At 48.9% G+C, this 13,912-nt stretch overlaps 1 protein-coding gene across 1 annotated transcript in view; it reads left to right on the forward strand.

Annotated features, from left to right (window-relative positions):
- The window catches only part of GGT7 (gamma-glutamyltransferase 7), a 50,040-nt gene that overhangs the window by 11,805 nt on the left and 24,323 nt on the right, over positions 1 to 13,912 (forward strand). Inside the window, exons 3-7 of the mRNA XM_074970267.1 lie at positions 1,093 to 1,244; positions 4,870 to 4,987; positions 6,243 to 6,310; positions 7,451 to 7,524; positions 10,297 to 10,490. Coding sequence (XP_074826368.1) covers positions 1,093 to 1,244; positions 4,870 to 4,987; positions 6,243 to 6,310; positions 7,451 to 7,524; positions 10,297 to 10,490 — 606 coding nt within the window. The remainder of the gene's footprint in view (positions 1 to 1,092; positions 1,245 to 4,869; positions 4,988 to 6,242; positions 6,311 to 7,450; positions 7,525 to 10,296; positions 10,491 to 13,912) is intronic.

Genomic DNA, 13,912 nt, shown 5'->3' on the forward strand with positions numbered 1-13,912 from the left:
CAGTCTGTCTAACCACTTGTCTGTCTGTCTGTGGTGTATTTTTAGAGTGCCCACAGTTAGAGTACTGTACCTAGGTGCTGAACATAGTAAAAACAAACTGTTTCCCGATCATCCTTGACAAATAGCCAGGACATGCTGCGGGGGTTGTGTTTAGGTGTGTGTAGAGGGATGGGGAGACCTGCTATAGGGGTTGTGTTTAGGTGTGTGTGTGGGGATGGGAGCCCTGCTGTAGGGGTTTTATTTAGGTGCATGGGGATGATGGGAGGGGAGGGAGCTGCTGTGGGGATTGTGTTTAGGTGTGTGCAGGGGGATGGGGGGCCCTGCTGCAGGGGTTGTGTTTAGGTGCCTGGAGGTGATGGGGGGGCTCTGCTGTGGGGATTGTCTAGGTGTGGGGGGGAAATGAGGGCCGGGGTGCAGGGGTTGTGTTTAGGTGTGTGCAGGAAGATAGGGGGCCCTGCTGCGGGGATTGTGTTTAGGTGTTGGGGGGGGATGGGGGCCCTGCTATGGGGGTTGTGTTTAGGTGTGTGTGGGGAAGGATGGGGGCCCTGCTATGGGGTTGTGTTTAGGTGTGTGGGTGGGATGAAGGCTGTGCTGTGGGGGTTGCTTGTGGTGTCTGCCTTTGTGTTTTCTTAAAAGTTTTTATGGGATTTTGAAAACGTACAAAACATGAAGAGGTTTGAGTAGAACAAAGAGGCTAGCTGTTCTCAGCCCTCTCCAGGTGCAGTTGTGATCGTGACATAACATGGTATATCTAGGGCTAGAGCGTGGCTGTAGGAACGACCTGCTGCATTAGAGCATTTGGCCAGGGGGCACTTCAGCGGTAGCAGTGGCTGGAGGCCTTTTGTCTCCGGGCAGTCTTAGCTCCAGCCCGAGGAGTGGCGTAGTCGGGAATCCAGCTGCTTAGCAATTCAGAGGTCAAAACCAACCCCTTGAATTGCACCCAGACACAATCCATCTCCTGCTGCCCATGTTCATTCTGGGCCCCAGACCAGGCCCTGCTGTGGGCTTGAATGAAAGTGTGGGAAATGCTCCTTCCGCTAGCAGATGGCGCTGCCTTTCTCCTACCGTACCGCATGGCTTTGCTTCTCCTAGATATTCCACCAGGGTGCCGTGGTCACCGACGCTGCCCGCTGCACGGCGCTGGGCATCGAGGTGCTCAACAAGCAGGGATCCTCCGTGGACGCAGCCATCGCCGCAGCTCTGTGCGCAGGAATAATCAACCCCCACACATCCGGCATCGGCGGGTAGGTGCAAACCAGTCGCTGTGCTCCCCTTTGCTGAGAGGGCCTGATTGGTGTGGCGGCATGCTGAGGGGGCAGAACCAGGAGGGCACTGGGTCTGGGCAATGGGGCCAGTGTTGGGTCAGGAGTCTGTTCAGGCAGGTGGTGCAGGGTTCCGCTCTGTGCTGCAGCCCAGGGCTACCCTGTGCTCCGGGGATGGGCACGGGAGGAATTGGGATCACAAAGTGTCATTTGACTCAGTGCTTCTTGCCTCCTTTGTGCACCTGCCGGCTGGAAATGGGGAATGCTTTCACTACATCCTCATTGCAGGGATGGAGCCCGATGAGCCCTTCGCAGCCCTGAAAGCAGGGGAGAGGCTACAAAGATCCTTCTCCTCTGTGTGCCTCCCTACTGGCTGGTAATGCTCTGTCCTTAGAATCATAGAATCTCAGGGTGGGAAGGGACTTCAGGAGGTCATCTAGTCCAACCCTCTGCTCAAAGCAGGACCAATCCCCAGTTTTGCCCCAGATCCCTAAACGGCCCCCTCAAGGACTGAACTCACAACCCTGGGTTTAGCAGGCCAATGCTCAAACCACGGAGCTATCCCTCCCTGCTTGCTCTTCTTGCGCAAAAGGACTGCTCAAGGCTAGTGCTGATGGTGATATTAGCCTCCCCAAAGGGAGAGGGCTATGGCCTTACCCCCTCTGCAGCAGCCAGCAGAGCCGGGGGAAGTGTGGGGAGAGTTTTTGGGAGCCAGTCTGACACATGCTCCCCTGAGTCATGCATGCTGCTTCTAGGATCTCCTGCTGCGGAGGTTTGCCATTGCACCCCCGCCCCCCAACACAGTTAGTGGCTTTACAGATGCAATCTAGTCCTTAGTCTAAACTGTCATGCTGGCTGCTGGTAGGGAGGCAAGGGTGGCTACCAAATCATTGTGACAGTGGTAGACCAGATCCTTTCTCCCATCCTTCTGGCAGCTTTGCATTACTAAGGTGGGCCAGTGGCAGGAGAGAGGCATGGCTGGAGTGTGCTGCACTCTGATGATCCAGGACCAGTTGAAGGGTCCCCAGCAGGTTATTCCAGCAAGCACAAGCTAGAGTAGCCCTGAGCCTGCTCTAACATGTGTAGGGGTGGATCTGGCCTCCAGGATTGGCAGAGGTTAAAAGGTGGTGGAATGCTCCCTAATCCCCAACCCCAGGTATGTGGAGTGGATCTGTCCTGGTGTTTTTGGAGAACTGAATAAGATTTGTTACACCTGTAAATCATGGCCCTGTTACACCAGCAGCATGTACTGTATGGGGGTTCCCTCAACTCATGGTGGGGCAAAGTGAATGTAAGGAGATCTAAACTGGAGGAATGTGCAGAGTGAGGGGGCTGGAGGAAAGTGCCAACTGCACCACCTTGGACTCCATGTGACCCCCGTACCCCTGAGTCTAGCCTACTGCCTGGAGCTGCTGCCTCCCTTTGGTGTCAGTTTCGAAAGATGTTATGCAAGTGAGACTTGAACCTTCCACTCGCCAGGACACCAGGAAGTCCCAGGGAATGTTACATAAATGCTGTCACCTGATAATGTCTCATCAACTCGGATTTGAGAATCTTTTGTTGTAAGTGGAAACCCCGGTTTGATCCCAAAGCCTGTTACTAAATCTCTGTTTAGGATTAAAAAAACAAAACAAAACAAACCACAAATGGATGGACTACTTGGGAATGGATTTAGGAAATGTGCAATTTACCCAAGACTTCCAAGGCACAGAGTTCCAGTGTTCTAACTGGGGATTAAAGCATCAAGTGAACAACTAAATTTTAAACCAACACGCACAAATAATTAGCAAATGGAACAATGTACCATGGGATGTGGATTCCCCATCACTTGCAGTCTTTCAATCAAAATTAGTTGCCTTTCTAAAATATGCACTAGTCCAACCACAAGCTTTAGGGATCAATGCAGGAATCACTTGGTGAAATCTATGGTCTGTGTTATGGAGGAAGTCAGACTAGGCTGGTCTTCGAATCTATGAGCAATAATGAATAATCTCACTTTCAAAAAAAACCTTCAACATTTTGGATTCCGAAGGTGTTTTTAGTTTCAGTGCTGCTGGTCCTGTGTTCATCACCTTCCTCTCTAATATTTCACACCTTTCTTCCTGATTTCCCCCCCACCCCACACACCAGGTTTTATTTGTTAAACTTTTAGATGTAATGGTTTCTAATGCATGGTAGATTGTGCCCATTATGACATGTGGCCCTCTGACTACTTGGGTCACTAAATGTAAAATGATTCCTGTGATCTCAGCTGCAGCAGAACAGGCCACATTGTACACACAGAAGCATAATTTCCTAGGATGACACAAGCCCATTCTTGATCTAAATGTTTATTCTGGAGCTCGAGTATGGTAGAGATTATAAATAAGTCATTTCTCGGATGAAACTGATTTCTATTGGGTCATGTAAACAGTTAGGACACACAGAGTTGCTATATTGTGTAAAGGGAAGGCTGTATTAAAGGAACCTGGTAAAATCCATAGCTGAACAAGTTCCTGTAATAACTCCATTGCAAAGTGGAGTTGCATTGTTGTTTGTATAGCCATAGAAGCCAAGGAGCGGGCCCCAGTGTGCTAGGATCTATGCACACACATAGGAGAGACAGTCCCTGCCCCAAAGAGCTTACCATCGAAACAGAGAAGACAGGCAGAGAACGGGAGAAAGGAAGTGCTGTCCTCTCTGTTTTACAGAGAGGGAACTGAGACACAGATCTGGGGTCTCAGCCAAGATCGCACAGGAAGTCTGTGACAGAGCTGGGAAGTGAACTGAGGTCTCGTGAATCTTCACACCAAACCCTGCTTTTCCCTGTGGGCATCTGCCAAGGACATTGGGATTTTCCCTGTTCTGTAAATAATTAAGAGTGACAAATAACTGTGGTTTGCATGTGTTGTGCAGAGCTGATAACGGTGATGCTTAACAAACGACCAGTCATCATCAGAGTTAATAAGGATTCCAGAACAAGTTAGAAATAGGCTCATGAAGTACCTTTTAGATCTGGATTTCGTACACCCCCATGTCTGAGCTGATGTGTTTGGAGCCAGTGTTTTGCTCTGGCCCACTATAAAAATAGGGCTGTTTGCAAAATGTGGGCCTTGCTTTAGATTTCAAATACACCCCCTCTCCAGGATTTTGGCTTGTGCTGACCTGTAGATCGAATGTACTCAGTTTACAAATCAGAGATCAGGATCTGAAATGCAGATTGAGCTCTTTCCACCTCTTATATCATCACCGGTGATAAAGATTATGTCACTGGCATCAGCTAACAGGTTAGGTGAAGTTGCACAGAACCGAACAGCCTCCAAGTCACTCTCCCCTGGCTGTGAGGGCTGTGCCTGCCTGCCAGGAGTAAATGCTTGTGTGCGCCCATGAAGTCAGCAGATAGGACCCAATGTGCAGGGAGCAGAACAGTTGAACAGCTGAGTAAGAGGATGCCATTTGTACAAGCTCAGTGGCACCAAACCCCAGATCCCTGTGCTCCCCTCATGTACCCGCAGAGGGCATTTGGTGGTATGGGTGGGGTACAGGCTCAGGGCTGCATTAGTAAGTGCTCGGGGAGTCCAGTGGACAGCAAGGTGCTCTGTATGCCCAAGGCGCTCTTTCTTTGCAGCGGGGGAGTGATGCTGGTCCACGACATCCGGAAGAACGAGAGTCAGGTGATTGACTTCCGAGAGACGGCCCCCTTTGGGATCCAGGAGGAAGGCCCTCAGAAGGCCTGGGAGCTGAAGGTGGGCCAGAGAACCTTTATATTTTCTTTCGTGGGGCTTCCTTGCTCATGTTCCCGTGTCTTCTCCTTCCATTCCCCACTAACCCCGATTCCCAGCAATAATGTATGTGCAGCGAGCGGTGGGATGCCTGTTACTCAGAGGGGAATTTAGCCCTGTTGAAAGGTGCTGGCGTATCAAATCCCCTCTTCATAGAACAGGTACAAACACAGGTCAAGCATCCTCACCCCCACACTGCTCCTCAGTCCGACTCTGGAGCCGTTCGTTCCAGGGCTGAGAGGGGAGTTGGGTCTCCATGGCCCGCTCTCCTGAGCCTGCCAACAGCAGGGGAGGGTTTGTCAGTTCTGATGTTGGTTTTTGTAACTGCCCACAAAGAGCTCTATGTTTTTGTCCACTAGGAGCTGAATGGAGACTCACCCACTTGATCTGCACAGGCCACAGAACACTTATGTGATGACGACCGTCTTTCCATTATTGAGCCAGTCCAGATTAGCCCTGGTGGCCTAGAGGGGAAATGTTTCATGTGTAACGTAGAAATCCCTTGAGCCAACAAGTCTGACTGGAAATGAGTAAACTGAGCCATGCTTGGGGATAAGGGAAATTAAGTAAGAACAGTCTACTTCAGAGAGTGAGATACAAAGGAGATAGGAGCCTGAGGGTATGTCTACATGGCAAAAACCCTGGTAGTAGTGAGTCTCAGAGCCTGGGTCTACAGTTTTGGACTCACACTATGGAGTTGAAAATAGCCATGTAGACGTATGGGCCTGGGCTCTGAAGCCCAAGGAGGGGGTTGGGTTTCAGAGCCTGAGCTCCAGCCTGAGCGTGAATGTCTACATGGCTATTTTTAGCACCACAGCGCAAGCATCGTGAGCCAGAGGCTGTAGACCCAGGCTCTGTGACTCACTACTCTGGGATTTTTTTTTGCTGCCATGTTGACATACTTTTAGAAATATTCAAAATGATAGACAGATAAATAGCAAAGGCTATATGTCATGGGACTGAGTTCAACCCATTGGCTTCATTGGGGTTACATCAGGAATGAAGTTGCCCCACTTTCTTCCCAAAGGCATTTACTCCTTAACTGTGTTGTCACCAAGCCTTGTATCTAAATTTCTGGCATCTTTAGCGTCTTTCACTTTGTATGGAAAATATGCTGGGACCCTTCTGTATGATGAGCGATGGCCTCTCCGTTATGGTAATTGGAGATGGTGTCCTTAGGGCGATTTGACTCTTCCTTTCTGTGCTTTCTTTTGTCCAGCCGGGTCTCCTGGTGGGGGTGCCAGGCATGATACAAGGGATGCACAAGGCACATCAGTTACATGGGAGGTAAGAATATTTCATATGGTTTAGCTCTGCACAGAGTGCACTCTACCGAAAGGTGTTGCAGGATAAAACACCCACTTATTCCAACTCGTCAGCTGCTCATGCTGTGATCTCCAGTCGGATTCAGCTCTAGTGTGGGTTCCATGGCCAAAGATCTTGCTATTGGCAGGGCCCTGTAAGCTCTGCCCCAGCTCACCATGGCACAGGACTCTCTTGATGTTCTTGGATAGGCTATTGATTCACTTTTCTTTGGAACATGTTGTTTTCCAGGTCTCTCCCTTTGAAGTGCAGCACTTTTATAGCACTTTTTGTCCCTAGTGCGCTTTACAAACACTGGCTGGGGTTTTCAGAATTTCACACATGCAATCACAGGACTGATTTGCATGTGCAGTTATCACAGATGTGTCTTCTGCAGTCGCATGTCTGTGGCCCAGTTTTCAGATGACCCGAGCACTTCAACTCTCATTGAATTCAGTGGCAGCTAAGGGCACTTGAGCCCTGTGAAAACCAGACCACAAACTCAGATAAAAGTCTAATTAACTAATAGAACAGATTGATTTTGTTTCCCCCCCACAAAAGAATGTTTGGCCAAAACAAAACATTTCATTTTGGTTGACGTTTTCTGGGTTTTTGACAAAGAAATGAAAGTTGAAAAGTGTGGGATCCATCCATTTCTCTTTGCCATTTGCAGGGGAAAAAGAACCGAGGAACTGAGTATAAAATGAAAAAAATGTAATTTTTCAAAAACTGTTTTTTTTCTGATTTTCATTTTCTCAAAAAATTCTGCAAAAATTTTCAAATGAAATTGTTTCCCTGCTTTGTTCAAAAATGTTCATGGAAAGCATTGTGTTTTCTGATCAGCTCTACTCAATTAATCCTCGCATCCACCCCTGTATAGTAGATCAATAGTATTACCTCCATTTTATAGATGGAGCATGGAGGGGAGGGGTTAAGTGACTTCCCAAGGCTACAGAGCGGTGCAGTGTCTCAGTTCTGTTCTCTGGCTGCAACAAAGAGACTTCCAACAAAACATATCCTGACTGTACCCCGTGTTAGCCCCAGTGCTAGTCCCCTGAAGACAGCTCTGCTTTTACTATGCTCCATTTCAAATGCAGATTTCTCTTTGTGTTTTCTCTTCGCCAGACTCCCGTGGTCAGAACTGTTGGGCCTTACTGCAAACATTGCTCAGGATGGATTCAATGTCACGCATGACTTGGGTGAGCGCCTTAACGCAGTAAAAGGGTCCTATGTGATGTATCCCAGGAAGTTTTTCCTCCTGCATATGTTAAGGAAGAAGGGGACTGCATTTATGTGTTTGGAATGTGAACGGGGGTTAACTTCCAGAAATTTAATGCTCTTCAGACAGGGAAATGCACTGTGTCAGGGTTAGAAATCGAGCTAGACCTGAACAGCAGAGAATGAAAGATCCAGAGTGGATCTTTCCGAGGTGGACTCTTTGGTTTGGGCTGATCTCTAGTTAGAAATAGCGTGTTGGAAACATGGAGTCAGATCCTGCACTATTGGAGTCTCTGGGAGTTCTCCCATTGTTAGTGCAGGCGGGTGTAATGCAAATCCATGTATCTGTCTGATCTAATCTGTCTTGTTACTGAGGCACCTCTCACCCTAATGTTCAAACACATCTTTCCCATAACTTTTCAGTGTGGACACTCCTATGCTAGCATTAGACTTTTCCTGAACTGAAGCTGGAGTCCTGATTCACTTTACACTGGCACATTCACTAGAACAGGGCCCCTCTCCTGGGGAGGCTGCAGGTGGCCAGACTGTGTCAAAAAGGGTCTGTCTACACTGCAATTAGACATCCACGGCTGGCCCGTGCCAGCTGGCTTGGACTTGTGGGGCTCAGGCTGTGGGGCCGTTTAATTGCAGTGTAGACCTTTGGGCTCAGGCTGTAGCCTGAGCTCTGGGACCCTCCCACCTCGCAGGGTCCTAGAGTCTGAATGTCTCCACTGCAATTAAACAGCCCTGCAGCCGGAGCTCCATGAGTCTGAGTCAGTGAACACGCGCCAGCCACAGGTTTGTAGCTGCAGTGTAGACATACTCAAAGAAAGCTGACCTGCTGGAATGGAGCATGATTAGGGTTATGGAACAACTTCGATCTGAGGAGAGATTAAAAAGACTGGGACTTTTCAACTTGGAAAAGAGATGACGAAGCGGGGATATGCTAGAGGTCTATACAGTCTTGAGTGGTGTGAAGAAAATGAATCAGGAAGTGTTATTTACTCCTTCACATAACCCAAGAAGTAGGGGTCAGCCAATGAAATTAATAGGCAGCAGGTTTAAAACAAACTGAAGGAAATACTTCTTCACACAACACACAGTCAACCTGTGGAACTCATTGACGGGATGTTGTGAAGGCCAAAACTATAACTGGGCTCCAAAAAGAACTGGACAAGTTCATGGAGGATAGGTCCACCAATGGCTATTGGCCAGGATGGGCGGAGATGCAACACCATGCTTTGACGTGTCGCTAGCCTCTATTTACCAGAAGCTGGGCGTGGATGACGGGATGGATCACTCAATGATTACCTGTCCTGTTCATTCCCTTCTGAAGCATCTGGTATTGGCCACTGGCAGAAGACAGGATACTGGGCTAGAAGGACCATTGGTCTGATCCGGTATGGCCGTTCTTATGAGCATTGGTAGCAGGCAGGGACTGCGCTTATACTGGGCATTCCTATGGTGCCTCTAGCAGTAGAGTTCTTAGTACAGGGGTGGGCAAACTTTTTGGACCGAGGGCCACATTGCGGTTGCAAAACTGTATGGAGGGCCGGGTAGGGAAGGCTGTGCCTCCCCATACAGCCTGGCCTCCACCCCCGTATCCTCCCCCTCCCACTTCCCGCCCCCTGACTGCCCCCCTCAGAACCCCACACCCATCCAACCCCCCTGCTCCTTGTCCCCTGACCACCCCCTCCCAGGACCCCCTGCCCCTATCCAACCCCCCCTGCTCCTTGTCCCCTGACTGCCCTGCCCCCTATCCACACGCCCGCCCCCTAACAGGCCCCCCGGGACTCCTACGCCTTTCCAAACCCCCCCATTCCCCATCCCCTGACTGCCCCCCCCCAGAACCTCCGCTCCATCCAACTGCCCCCTGACTGCCCCCCAGGATCCACTGCCCCCAGCCCCCTTACCATGCCACTCAGAGCGGCATGTCTGGCAGCCGTGCCGCCCGGCCGGAGCCAGACATGCTGCTGTGCTGCCCTGCAGGAGCGCGCAGCCCCGCCGCCCAGAGCGCTGCCTGCGTGGCGGCGTAGCTGTGGGGGAGGGGGGACAGCAGGGGAGGGGCCGGGGGCTAGCCTCCCCAGCGTGGAGCTCAAGGGCCTGGCAGGATGGTCCTGTGGGCCGGATATGGCCCGCGGGCAGTAGTTTGGCCACTTCTGTCTTAGTGGATGGAGGTCAAGGTGCAACAGGCCAGGCTAGGAGAGCAAGAAGCAAATTAGACCTCCTAGTGCCAGCCACAGTACTAGTCCAACTCCAGGCGGGGGACTTGCACACTTACGCTTGCCTTTATGTTCATGCATCAAACACTCTCCGTGCCCAATGTGGGAAATTGCAGTATGTGCACTGAAGCGTGCACAAAAAATGCAGACCAGTGTGTCCCAAAGACACACAGCAAATCTATGGCAGATCCAGCAATGCAATCCTGACCCCTAATCCAAATCTCACACTATAGCCACAAGACAACCCATCTCCTACTGTTGATTGGTCACATGATGATCCTATTGCCCTCATGATCCATGACTATCTGTCACTTTTCAAAGAGGGCAATGGATGGGAATCCCTCTCACGTTCACGCATGCATGCACACACACACACACACACACACACACCTCTTAACAAACCAGCGAGCAGAACTATACAGGCTGCAGATGGATCATTGGCGGCCATCTTCTTCAGCTGGTCTCTGGGGATGATCTGAACGTCCTAGGTGGTTTCCTCCTGTAATACTGCTGTTGCCTTTCTTGCTACAGCCAGAGCTATCACTGAACTGAAGGAGCTGAACTACTCTGACAAATTCAGAGAGACTTTCCTTCCAGACGGCCAGCCTTTGTTGCCTGGAATGTTTGTGAGGCGACTTGATCTAGCCACCATTTTGGATCTGGTTGGCTCAGAAGGGGTCTCGGCCTTTTATGGTGGAAACCTGACCCAGGAGATCATTTCTGAGGTGAGCTACGTCTGTACTTACCTGCACATGGATTATTGCATAGTTAGTGCAACCTAGCACAGATAATGGTGCCACTAGCTGTTCCTTGTTTTAAATGTGGATGCTGAGGGTGAGCAGTAGCTAGTGTTGACTTGAGTGATTAAAACTAAAAATTTGGCACTCAGTTTTTCTCCCTCCTGTGTGTAACTCCCTTGACTTCAGTGGAGCAAATCCTACTTAAATCAGGATATGTGACCAATGAAGTGGCACCATCACCTATGAAAATGAAATCTACTCTTTCCTCTATCGAAATGTCCCAGAGAAACACAAGAAAGGATCTAATTCTCTTAAATTTTATACGTTTTTACAATCATGTCTGTAGAACCCCATTAATCCCTATTACATTTGATAGGACTAGTCTGTAAGGATTGAATGGTTAAAGTTTTGGAGGAAATTTAGGTCCTAGAAAAAGTGCTGGAAAGCCTTAGAGAACAGTCCTCCATTTGGCCACTAAATGAGGCTACTAACTCTTTGCACACCAAAAAGCTATCGGATGGTAATGATTTTCAGTCAGTAACAGCTTTATGTGAACTGGGGACCTTGAGGTGAAAGTCCTCACCCATGAAGACCCCATTCCCTGAACCTTTTCAAAGCATCTGAATCAGAGTCACAACCATAGTTAATGTAGCCAAATTTTCCCTGGGGAGCACTGATGTGGTTTTCTGTAAGTTACTGTTCAGAGAGGTGCCCGTGCTACCCAGGCCTTTGCCCACACTCTCAATTCATTACTCAGCTGCTCTGCTTTAGTTTTGATATGTTAGTAACTTCTAAAGACAGGAGAGTCCAGCAGTCCTAAAAATACAGGCTTGATTTATAAAGAAGGGAGCCTTACCTTTTGGTTAGAACACTGAACTATGAGTCAGGAATTCTGGGTTTTCACCTGGCCTTGCCGTTGCCTCACTGCGTGACCCTGCACAAGTCACTTAGGCACCAACTTTCAAAAGTGGCCTCTAATTTTAGGTGCCCCTAACTTTATATATATGTATGGCCATGACACCTGCATCCCCAGCTGAGATCAATGGGATGTATAAATGCTTAGCACCTCTGGAAATCAGGCCAGATGGTCTAACGTTGCACAACCAAAATTAGGGGGCTCTTTTGAAAATATGGGGCTTAATCGCTCTGTGCCTCAGTTTCTCCATCTGTAAAAGGGGGATGGTAATCAGGGCTGTTGTGATGTTTAACTAATGCTTTGGGATTCTCAACGAACAGCACTAGGGAAGCAGCATGTATTATTATTTGCCAGGCTGATACACAAACAAGTGGTCAGGATAGCCTGTGGTCTCAGAGCCTGTCCTCAATGACTCATTCAGCTATTCAGCCACCATCTTGGACTGCTCTGAGCTGCGTTCTACTTGCTGTAACGAGGCTACCATGTTCAGAAAGTTCTCTGTTGCCTCCTCTGGTTCGGCAGTGCCACAGCGGGAAGGGAGGTCTGAAGAAAAGGAACAAAGATGAAAAGTTCCAGTTTCTAAGTGACTTCATGTTTAAAATTGGTGCACTTCAGTGCTAACTTACACCACATATTATGGGATTGCCCTGTGATCCGTCTTTTCTGGACTGAGGTAAATAGGGAAATGTCTTTCTCTCCACCCCAGTGGAAATGCAGGCTGGCCATACCATCCTAGGCCTAACCAATCCATCTTGGAACCTCAAATCCTTGGAAAAAAATGTTTAACTCCACCTGGTGGAAGTCCTAAGTGCACCCACCTATCGCAGAACGGTACTCTGACTTGGGGAGCCTGGCGACAATGGAACCAATAACGGTTTGCCGTAGACACAAGCAAGATAAGTGTATGGATGTAGGGTCCCCATTTCTGGAAGTATCAGAATAATCAATTAAATTGCCTGTCAGTAGGGCTCCGTGTCTGTCACGGAGGTCACGGAAGTAACGGATTCCGTGACTTTCTGTGACCGACGTGACTTCTGCAGCAGCCAGTGGGGCTGAGCCCAGGGCCGCCCAAGCAGCTGGTTCTGGGGCCACGTACACTGGCTGCTGCTTGGACAGCCCTGGGCAGCTGGCCCCGGTGACCCACCCTAGTAGTGGCCAGTGCGGCTGGCCCTGGGGACCACCCTAGCACCCACCCCAGCAGCGGCCCCCCGGCCCTTCCCACAGGAGCAGCCCCCCAGGGCACCTCCCGCAGTAGTGTCCTCCGGGTGCCCCCAGGCAGCAGCACCCGCCCCCCACCCTGGCCAAGATTTAGTCAGGGGTATAGTATAAGTCATGGTTAGGTCAGGGCTGTGAATTTTTGTTTATTGCCCGTGACCTGTCCATGACTTTTGCTAAAAATATCTATGACTAAATCGTAGCCGTACCCATCAGGTAACCTTGTGTTTTGTAAAAAAAACAGGAGTATTTGTGACACCTTAGAGACTAACAAATTTATTAGAGCATGAGCTTTCGTGGGCTATAGCCCACTTCATCAGATGCATAGAATGGAACATATAGTAAGAAGATAGATAGATAGATAGATAGATACACACATACAGAGAAGGTGGAAGTTGCCATGCCAGAAGTACTCTTGCTCTTTTTGTGGATAGAGACTAACACGGCTGTTACTCTGAAACCTGTCCTTGTGTTTTGTAGTGCTCCCTGAGATCATAGTTCCAATGTATCCCCTCCCTCTGTCCCTTCCCCCCCCTCCTCTCTGTCCTATCATTCCTCTCCTATCTTCTTTTACTTAGTTATCAGGCTTTTCTTAGGTCTTTTTCTTCCTCTTCCTTTTCCCGAAAAGGAATAATTCTGGAGATTAACATATGATCTTTCTTTACATAGAACTCCAGACTGGGTTTGAATTGCAAAATGTTTCGCAATATAGGCAAATCTATTTAACCCGTCAAAGATTGTTTGTTATATTTTACTCTTTGCCTTTAGTAATGAAGATGTTTGATCTTACCTATCTTGTTTTAAAATCTGATATTGACTCTCTACTCCAGGTTAGATAGCTTTCTTATCTTTGCTATTTTTTGTTATCTTTTGTCATCTGTGTTAAAATAGGCGCTAAAGAATAAAGCACACGCACAAAAGCTGCACTTCCAGATTTCACTGGAGAGTGGTGATCCCTGCCATATGACCCTGAAAGTTATTCCTTCCCAGGGTTACATTCATTTTGCAAGTGCTCCCAAAATGCCATGGCCTGAGTGTGAAAAGCTGCTGTTTGTAGAGTAATCACACAGAACTTGCAACAAGTTCTTGGGCCTTTCTCTATATCTCCAAGAAGGGGGAACAGCTCACATCTCTATGCTGTGCTAATCCCCGTTTTGTTACCCACCCTCCCTGCAACACTGTGCTGCTGCGGAAGTGCAAAGAAGTGGCTGCCAGGCAAAGAAAGGGAGCTCTGTAAACAGGAGTAAAGCAAAGGATTGGGAGCATAGAAAAATAT

The sequence above is a fragment of the Natator depressus genome, chromosome 13 (genome assembly GCF_965152275.1).
Source record: "Natator depressus isolate rNatDep1 chromosome 13, rNatDep2.hap1, whole genome shotgun sequence".
In the NCBI taxonomy this organism is placed as follows: Eukaryota; Metazoa; Chordata; order Testudines; family Cheloniidae; genus Natator; species Natator depressus.